This window comes from Tachysurus fulvidraco, chromosome 23 (genome assembly GCF_022655615.1).
Source record: "Tachysurus fulvidraco isolate hzauxx_2018 chromosome 23, HZAU_PFXX_2.0, whole genome shotgun sequence".
In the NCBI taxonomy this organism is placed as follows: Eukaryota; Metazoa; Chordata; class Actinopteri; order Siluriformes; family Bagridae; genus Tachysurus; species Tachysurus fulvidraco.
In genome coordinates, this window is record NC_062540.1 from 22,092,148 (window position 1) to 22,101,424 (window position 9,277).

A 9,277-nucleotide genomic window follows, 5' to 3' on the forward strand; every position below is an offset into this window, starting at 1 on the left:
GAGTGACACAGTGCTGGGAGTGAGATAGTGCTGGGAGTGAGATAGTGCTGAGAGAGAGACAGTGCTGAGAATGAGACAGTGCTGAGAGTGAGACAGTGCTGAGAGAGAGACAGTGCTGAGAGTGAGACAGTGCTGAGAGAGAGAGACAGTGCTGAGAGTGAGACAGTTCTTCAGTTTTCTATAAAGAAACTCCATCTGCATGTGAAGGTCTGTAATCTGAGCTTTCTGATTCTCCGTCAGCTCTGTGGAGTTAAATGAAGAGAATAACTCAGTGACTCACATCATCACGTCCTCTCTTCAGGTGTTCAGGTGTAAATGATTTTGATGTGTTAATGTTCACGTTCATGATCAAATGTTATTGTGCATTGAATAGATTGACTGAGTCACAGTTCTTAGTCATTATATACAATCACAGGAACCTTTTTAGGAACCCAGGAACTTTGATGTGTTTGCTTTGGAGGAACCTCAGTGTAAAAGACTGAATTTAACCTGACTTAATCCTGATATAATCCTGACTTAATCCTGAATTAATCCTGACTTAATCCTGAATTAATCCTGACTTAATCCTGACCTAATCCTGATATAATTCTGAATTAATCCTGACTTAATCCTGAATTAATCCTGACTTAATCCTGAATTAATCCTGACTTAATCCTGATATAATCCTGACTTAATCCTGAATTAATCCTGACTTAATCCTGACTTAATCCTGACTTAATCCTGACCTAATCCTGATATAATTCTGAATTAATCCTGAATTAATCCTGACTTAATCCTGATATAACCCTGACTTAATCCTGAATTAATCCTGGCCTAATCCTGATATAATTCTGAATTAATCCTGACTTAATCCTGACTTAATCCTGACTTAATCCTGATATAACCCTGACTTAATCCTGACTTAATCCTGACTTAATCCTGAATTAATCCTGACTTAATCCTGACCTAATCCTGAATTAATCCTGACTTAATCCTGACATAATCCTGATATAATTCTGAATTAATCCTGATTTAATCCTGACTTAATCCTGAATTAATCCAGCAGCTGCTCGCCCATGAGGCAGAGTGATCTGATGGTTAATTCGGGGCAGTGAGTGTTCAAAGTTAATTTTATTGTTGTGTTGTTATTTTTATGCTATAAAACACATGAAGAATTTCCCCAGGTGGTTTCACTCAGGTCCTGATTAGTCCATCTGGAGTTTTCTCAGCAGGGAAACGTACACAGAATGTTAACCCTGCACTCGGTTCTCTTTATTAGCTAGACCTGGAGTTCTCTCTGTGAGAAACACACACAGACTTTAGTCACATCTATATTTAACAGATTTAGCATCATCATCATCATCATCATCACACACATTTATGTTCATTGTTTCTATTTAGATCATTTTATTTATCTTTTAAGTCTAAACGTGATGAGCGCATCAGTGATTATAAGAATATTAAATCAGCCTGCATCATCATGAGAAAGGAAACAACACCAGCTCTGTGAGTCCTGCTGCTTCATCATCTCTGTGATACTTCAGCAGACTTGGAGAACAGATCCGACTCCTGGAGCTCCGACCGTCATTCTGTACAAATTCCCTCCATGTGGTGTTACAACATGCATTTAATGGCCCAGAAAATAAAATACACCAGCAGCAAACTTCTGCAGTCCAGCATGTGGAGAGAAGAAAGAATCAAGTAGAAAAAAGTAAAGAATTCAATTTATAATTATTCTTATTTTTAATAACTGAACTTTTATTTATAAACTTCATTTTATTAAGTAATTTTATTAAGTATTTACTTTCTCAAAACAAAATTTGCTAATTAAAATGGGGATTTCTGTTTTTTGTAAACAAACAAATTATCTGACGTCCTTCATTGATTTAAACCAGTTTGTGTGAATGAACCTGTGCTGTGTATCTGCTGTCTGAAGCTCATTCACGTCACACATCCTGATAATCTCCATCTCATCCAAGTTCATCCAAACAAATATTGACAGAAGTTGCTGTCGTTTACGTCACAGCGTGAGGAAAGTCGCTGACACAGAGGTCATGTGAAGAGCTCACATAAGGACAAGTCAAGCAGAACAAACGATTTATTTCACTTACACTCACCTCCTAACTGCTCTGCTTCTGCCCCATCATCTACTCCGTTGCTCCATGTGAAGTTCTTTAGCACTCTGTAAAGATCACATAATAACATTAGGGATGTACCGATACCACTTTTTCTCTTCCGATCCGATTCTGATACCAGCGTTTGCCAGAATCGGCCGATACCGATACCGATCCGATACCTGTGTTCTTTTCTACCTTTAAAACAAAATAATGTAAACAACTCGCTTAGTTATTAAGATTTATTTGTTTCTGGCAAAGAAACACAAAAATGTCCTGATTACTGGATGGAAACTGAAAACTCAAGAAACCTTAAAGTATTAATGCAGTAACAAACAGAACTTTAACAGTTAGTGGTATAACAATCTCAACCATATATACTGCAATTATTACATTAAATTGTTTTCTGAAGAAAAGACAATATTTTAAAGTGAATATTATATAAAAACTCCTGAAACACAAAGTAAAGTGTATTAAACAGTAAACCTCACACCCAAATGAGCGACATGTTTAACACACTGAGGTAAACAGAAAGGACGCCTGATAAACTTGTCTGTCTGTCGCAGGCGGTTGTGTGACATATTTACTATAAAATTTATTATATTTATTTACATTAATGTAATTTAATATATAAGTGTAATTTTCTTATAAGTTTAAGGCGATAGTCTGTGATGTTTGCTGTTCGTTAATCATCACCACGTGCATGGACGTGGGCAGTAAAGACAAAGTGGGCGTGTCCTGTCCCACCCACATATAATGGTTCCGACGCCCATGGATTTCAGGAAGCAGCAGCGCGGTCAATGCTGTAGGTAAAACGCGGAATGGAGTTTAATTTATTAGGGCATTCCTCAAGCGGAACGGATTCGACTGAAAATATTAAAAATAATAGTAATTAAAAAGACATTATGTGCTGAATAGAGGCATTATGTGCTGAATAGACCACACTGATCGTTCTGTTCCGCACCAGTTGAAATGAACCAAAATGCAGTCATGTGATAACATCCACATCACTCATTGGCCACATGTCTTTGAGCGTATTTCCTAAACTGCTTCTCGATTGGTCAGAATAAACGTGCTGGAAATTTCAACGAAACTCCGGAAGTAAAAAAAAGAGTAAACTACAGCATACACACACCATGGAGAGACGACTGCGTGCTGTGATTATGTTCGTGGTTGTAATCAACTACATCGCTCGTATACAGCGTTCTATGCAAATATTAATTTTCAGAATGAAGCGCGGATGTGGCTTGAAAATATCATTTTAATGCACTGCAAACGGCGAAGACGCATCGCGAGACACTTCAGGAGGCGGCGAGCATTACTTTTACTGTGACATGCTCATCTCCCGAAAATATTGCCAACGACCCACTACGGCAGCTGCTTTAGTCCAAAATGTGCAATACTTTTTGCAGTTAGGTCTGTTCGATCTCGGACCGTGTTCTCACCACAAACGAACCGTACCAGAGTTCGTTGAAACCGTACAGACCACCTCTTCAAGGAGCTCTCGGTACGCTTGTTTGGTCCGCTTTTGGTGCGCACCAGAGTTCGATTGCTGCGTTCTCACCTGCCCAAACGAACCGCACCAAACGAGCAATCGAACTCTGGTACGCTTCAACCGAACTAAACAAGGCAGGTGTGAAAGCATCCTTAATCTCCATTAATTATAAATCATGATTTTTTTTAAACAGCTGGTAAAGTAATGGTTTATTTCTGAAAACTAAATTACATTAAAAATGTATTTCGGTAGTGTTTAGCTGTGTGTTTATCCATTTGTGTGTTTAATCATGTGTATGTAATCGTGTGTGTTTAGCTGCTCATGTATGTAGTCATGTGTGGGTTTTGCCATGCGTGTTTAGTCATTTGTGTGTTTAGACAATGTGTTTCTATTCTTGGGTTGTAAAGCAATGTGGCTGAAAGTATGAGCACAATCTCACACAGAACAACCAGGTGAATTATGTGTGAGCAGCAATTTGTTTTTATAACCAAAAATAAGGAATATGCAAGGTTCAGTAAAAGGGAACCTATCTCTGGTGCTAAAGTGCCACTTTTTCTTCAGCATTGTTGTGTGAGGATCCCTGCTGTCTCACCATCAGAAGCTATGGGAAGCTTGTCGCCTTCATCTCAACTGCTGCCGTGGGCTGTGCGAGTAAGCATGTCTCTGCAGGAGTCATTGGTGTTACTGTTCTGAGCCCCAGGCTGATGTTGTACCAGAAAGGAGAAGCCCTTAAGGGGCAGGAACCACATTGTCACCCGTGTATTGCTGTCTTTTGCTTGGGCCATCCATTGCAGGTTGTATGGCCCATGACCAGGGTGAACATCCTGCTTGTTCGGTAGTATTTCACCGGTAGGTAATGTTTCTTACTCCTCCCTGGCATATTTCCTCTATGTGGGGCTCAGCTTTTGAGCACTATCTTCAGTTTCCAGAATGCACCTTGGTCCGGTCTTGGGTAGGGATAACCATCAGGGTCTCTCCACTAGGTCATCAATTTGGAGGAGGGGATATGTCAAACTCGGACACCTGGTTGAGTCGCTGGAGGTCGACATCTGGTTTTGGGACAACAACAGTAGGGCTGGACCAGGGGCTGATGGACTGCTCGAAGACACCATCGTGGAGCATCTTTTTCAACTCCTTCTCAACAGGTCTTTCCGGGTGGCACAGTCTGGATGGTGAAAAGGAGATAGGGTAGAATTACTCCCCTCTGTGTCTACCACCAGCCCATCCATCTGGGGGTGGTAGATGGACGTTGTCATAAGACATATCATAAGTGTGTTGTTAGAGCTCTATGGGTCCTATTTGCAGACAAGGGATAAAGCTGGCCCAGAACCACAGCTGGGTGAAGATTCAAAAATTCAAATAAAATTTATTTGTATAGCCTTTTAACAATTCGTGAACTCTGGAGTGGCATATAGAGCTCGACAGAGAGAAGAGAAAGATTAGGTATGATTGTAATCAGGTCATGGACAATGTAAATTATGTACAAAGTGCAGACAGTGACTCTGGCAACACTAGCATAACTAAAAAGTTGGAGCCAGTGGGTGACACAGACATGAGGGCTTCCAAGGATGTAAAGCGTCCCACCGCTCCACAGTCTGCAAACCTGAGTGACTTGTGATGGTGGTAAGGAGACAACATCCAGACATCCCAGTTCACCAAACACTCTATGCTCATGAACCCTCCAGATCTGCTCCTTTACCTAAAAAAGCTAAACAAATGTGTTTATGATGCTTGTGCTCCCAATGTCCAGTAGCACTTGGATTTGGTAGCCATTGAGGTGTACAGTGATGGTGGGCACATCTGGTGGGCAAGTGGCATAGAGCCTGCATGGGGTCAGGCAGTGGTTCTGGCTCAGTAGGCATGAGTTTGTTGTGGGCACTAGGTCAAGAGATGGGGCATCCTCTGTGTTGCTCCCTCTCACTATGGTGTACTAAACAGGCCCTTACCATCACTCTAGCCTACCGATCTCCAGGGTCGCCAGTGTGTTAGAGGATGTTGAACATCTCCCGTGGGGTCTTTAGGCCCTGGAGCCCCATGGCTCGCAACTCTTCAGCCAGCAGAATATGTAGGAAGCAATCCATCACTCTGCACTCTCTGTTATCTGAAAAGGAGATAGCCGGTCCAGCTAGAGCCTCTTCAGGATTTGAGGTGTGGTCTATCTTGAACCCTGAGCCGGTAGCTCCAATGGAGACAGTTGGGGAAAGCCCATGGTGGTCATGATCTCGGGCTCATAATTTTTTGCCTCTGCCTGGCTTAGGGTAAAGTAGGCCAATTGCCTCCCCAGTGAGGAAATTTGTGAGGATCCACAACCAATTATCCAGATACCACCTGACTCTTGTGGAAACACTCTCAAACATACTAAGGTGGGCCCCCACGTCATCCTCAACTTTTAGCTTTATTAAAAGTTAATGAGTGTCACTACTGGGGTCAGGGAGGGAAGAGGCAGCTTCAGCAGGGGAGTTAGGTGCCGAGGAAGGCTGTTTCTTCAGGGCCACCATCTTCTCTGGGATGTTCTGCTAGCTTTGCTTGAGGCCCTGGGTCACCATTTCCTGCTGCAGACTGGCTTCCAGAAAATGTTTTAGAATCTTTTACATGTTGTCTTGGTGTTAGCATGTTGTGCTCATACCTGCTTTATCCACTAGTGTAGTGCAATGTCACTAGAGGGATGCGGTGACTTAGGTGCAAGCTCTATTTAAAAAAAAGCAAAAAAAAAAAAAGGAATAGGCGAGATTCAGGTAAACGTGATTAAACAAAACATGTAACTTGAATGCTGGGTGAAGTACAGTGAAGGAGGAGCATTGCTAACCCTAACACCTGCCCTCATGGGTATCTTCTTCTTCAGGGCTTTCTGAAAGATCAGTCACAGAACAGTTGTTAGTGCTAGCTCGTTAGCCAACGTCACCCGGCCCCACCTGTCTCTCTTCTCTCCTGCTGGAGGGTGGGTGGAGACAGTAGTGGGCCAATCAGAGCAAGCCGGGCAGCAGTACCAATGGACGCTATCCCTGGTGCTGAAGTGCTGTTTTTTCTTCAGTATTCAGGAGGGTTTCTCACCATTGGCAGCTGTTTGAAGCCTGTCACCACAGTGTTTAATTGTACACGTGGGTTTAGTTTTGTGTTGCTGTGTTTATAGTTACATGTGGTGATGAGTTTGAAGGTTTGAGATTGATATCCTTTAGATGAAATCCTTTAAGTAGCATCGTGCTGATGATAAATGTTTGCTTTTGTACAATATGAACTTTTTTTTGTTAAACACATAATTCTGAGTGTTTGAGAATCGCAGGCTCCGTCTTCCATCCACACTGCTACTTGAAATCTGTGGATTTTATTATTAATAACCAGTGTTGTGCTAGTTACTAAGAAATAGTAACTAGTTACAGTTACTAGTTACTTCATTCTGAAAGTAACTCCATTAATTTGTTGATTACCAAAAAGTAACGTGTTACTGTTAAAAGTCCCTTTTTCGTTACTTCTTTAAAGAAACAATGAGCATATTTCCACTTAGAGAAACTCGTATTGCTCTCGCCTCGACTCGCCGTTACTGCCACACATACATGAATAAACGGAACCACGCCCACAGTGCGGCGTCTTCGTGTTTACAGGATGTCATCCACCGATCCTGCAATGCGTCGCTGCTGTAAACAGGTTAGTCTGTAGGCTACAGTACACTTCAGCCTAAATGAATTAATTAAAAAAAAGTAACGGACAAACGCCCCGGTAACTGTAACGGAGTTATTTAAAAAGTAACTGCATACAGTAATGCGCTACTGCCCACTGTTAATAAGTTAGATTTATTATTTATACATCTGTTTGCTAGCTACTTGCATTGTAAACATGACCAGAAACTGATTTTTATTATGCACTGTGTTTGTGTGTTGTTGTGTATAAAAAAATGGAATAACAAAGAACTGGTTAAAGAACGTGGGTAGCACGTTCGCCTCACACCTCCAGGGTCGGGGTTTGATTCCCGCCTCCACCTTGTGTGTGTGGAGTTTGCATGTTCTCCCCGTGCCTCGGGGGTTTCCTCCGGGTACTCTGGTTTCCTCCCCCGGTCCAAAGACATGCATGGTAGGTTGATTGGCATCTCTGGAAAAATTGTCTGTAGTGTATGAGTGTGTGTGAGCCCTGTGATGGGTTGGCACTCCGTCCAGGGTGTATCCGTCCTCGATGCCCGATGACGCCTGAGATAGGCACAGGCTCCCCGTGACCTGAGGTAGTTCAGATAAGCGGTAGAAGATGAATGAGTGGTTAAAGAACCTTAGGTATATCTCTAATTGTGGTTTGAAGATGGTCAGAGATTCAGATGTTCAAATGTCAGTTGAGTGAAAAAAGTGGGAATTTTTACAATTCTGAAAATATGAGCCAATCAAGTTCAAGTATGCAAACGCAGTTCAAGAAATTCAAATTTATCAGGGTTAGAGGCGGAGCTTGAAGTGTTTAGGACTTGTTTGTGAGTCAGTGCTCAGAAGGGGTTACATAATGTGTGCTGTTTCCATTCTAACACACACACACACACACACACACACACACACACACACACACACACACACACAGTACACACACATATATCTTTGGCAATGTCTTGTGAATTTATCCCAGTATGCAGTGTCTTGTTCCATGACGTTTAAGTTCATCTTTATATAAGCAGGACGTTTTCACACCTTGCTTGTGCACATCTGACTGATGAGGGTTACATTTTCTCACTGGTGTTAATTGTAGTAATTTTTTCCCTACAACAAGTTCTTTCTCTAACATAGAGGCCTCCCTGCTAACAAACGCTGCTTTGTGTTGAGGACGTTTAAGAGGTTCCAGGCCTCAGCCCAATCCTTCAGCTTTTTCCCTTCACTGTCTCCCTTCTGCTGTATTAAAACTGTAAAACTTTTAGAAAATATTTATTGTGTAACACAGATCATGTTTTTTCCATAATAAATAATATAGTTCGGTTTAAGCTCAGTCCTGAAGTCTTCATCTGACTGCAGTGCTCATGGTTTAGGAGTCATGCTTTAACCCTTTATTTAAATATATTGTCTTCTGGTAAGTTTTTGTACTATCTGTTTAACGTATTCTGGAGTTGTGTGATTTAAATTGTGTTATATTGTATAGCATTGTTGATCTTATAGTGTTGGACTCTCAGTCTCCCTTAAAGTGTTAATTGTGGGCAGGACTTAACCATGTGGGCAGGGCTTAACCATGTGGGCAGGGCTTAACCATGTGGGCAGGGCTTAACCACGTGGGCAGGGCTTAACCATGTGGGCAGGGCTTAACCATGTGGGCAGGGCTTACCCTTTTAATTGTTTTATTTTATTTCACCAAACCATATTTGAAATCTCACATTTGGGTGATACGTGTCTCAGTCCCATCTCTGTAGGCACCTGCGAAGGTTCACTTGTCCACAGAGCAGATGTCACATTTCCAGTAACCTCATCTACCCTCCTCTGTTGTGTGAGTCTCAAACAGTGGCAGTAGGCGGGCTGTGGGATTTCAGTCTGCCAAAAGGAAAGCTGATTTTATCTCGGCTTGAGCTTCCCACTGACGCTAACTAAGACCTGGACGTGGTTTTCACACGTTCTTCCCCAGCTACAGACATGACTGCTAGCCCACTTCACATCTCCCATCATCACCTGCTATCCTTCACCATCACTCTCCCAATCCTACCTAAACTAACTTACAGCATCTTTCTTCTCTTCTGTTC

General features: G+C 42.0%; 1 protein-coding gene across 2 annotated transcripts in view; it reads right to left on the reverse strand.

Moving 5' to 3' along the window:
- Positions 1-1,229: 1,229 nt before the first annotated feature.
- The window catches only part of klf15 (Kruppel-like factor 15), a 15,428-nt gene continuing 7,380 nt past the window's right edge, over positions 1,230-9,277 (reverse strand). Inside the window, exons 3-4 of one of the 2 annotated variants that reach the window (XM_047806899.1) lie at positions 2,097-2,161; positions 1,230-1,645 (exon numbers count right to left, since the gene is read on the reverse strand). In XM_047806899.1, coding sequence (XP_047662855.1) covers positions 1,458-1,645; positions 2,097-2,161 — 253 coding nt within the window. In that variant the 3' untranslated portion in view covers positions 1,230-1,457. Of the gene's footprint in view, positions 1,646-2,090; positions 2,162-9,277 lie in introns of both variants that reach the window. The other variant, XM_047806900.1, reaches the window with a different exon arrangement.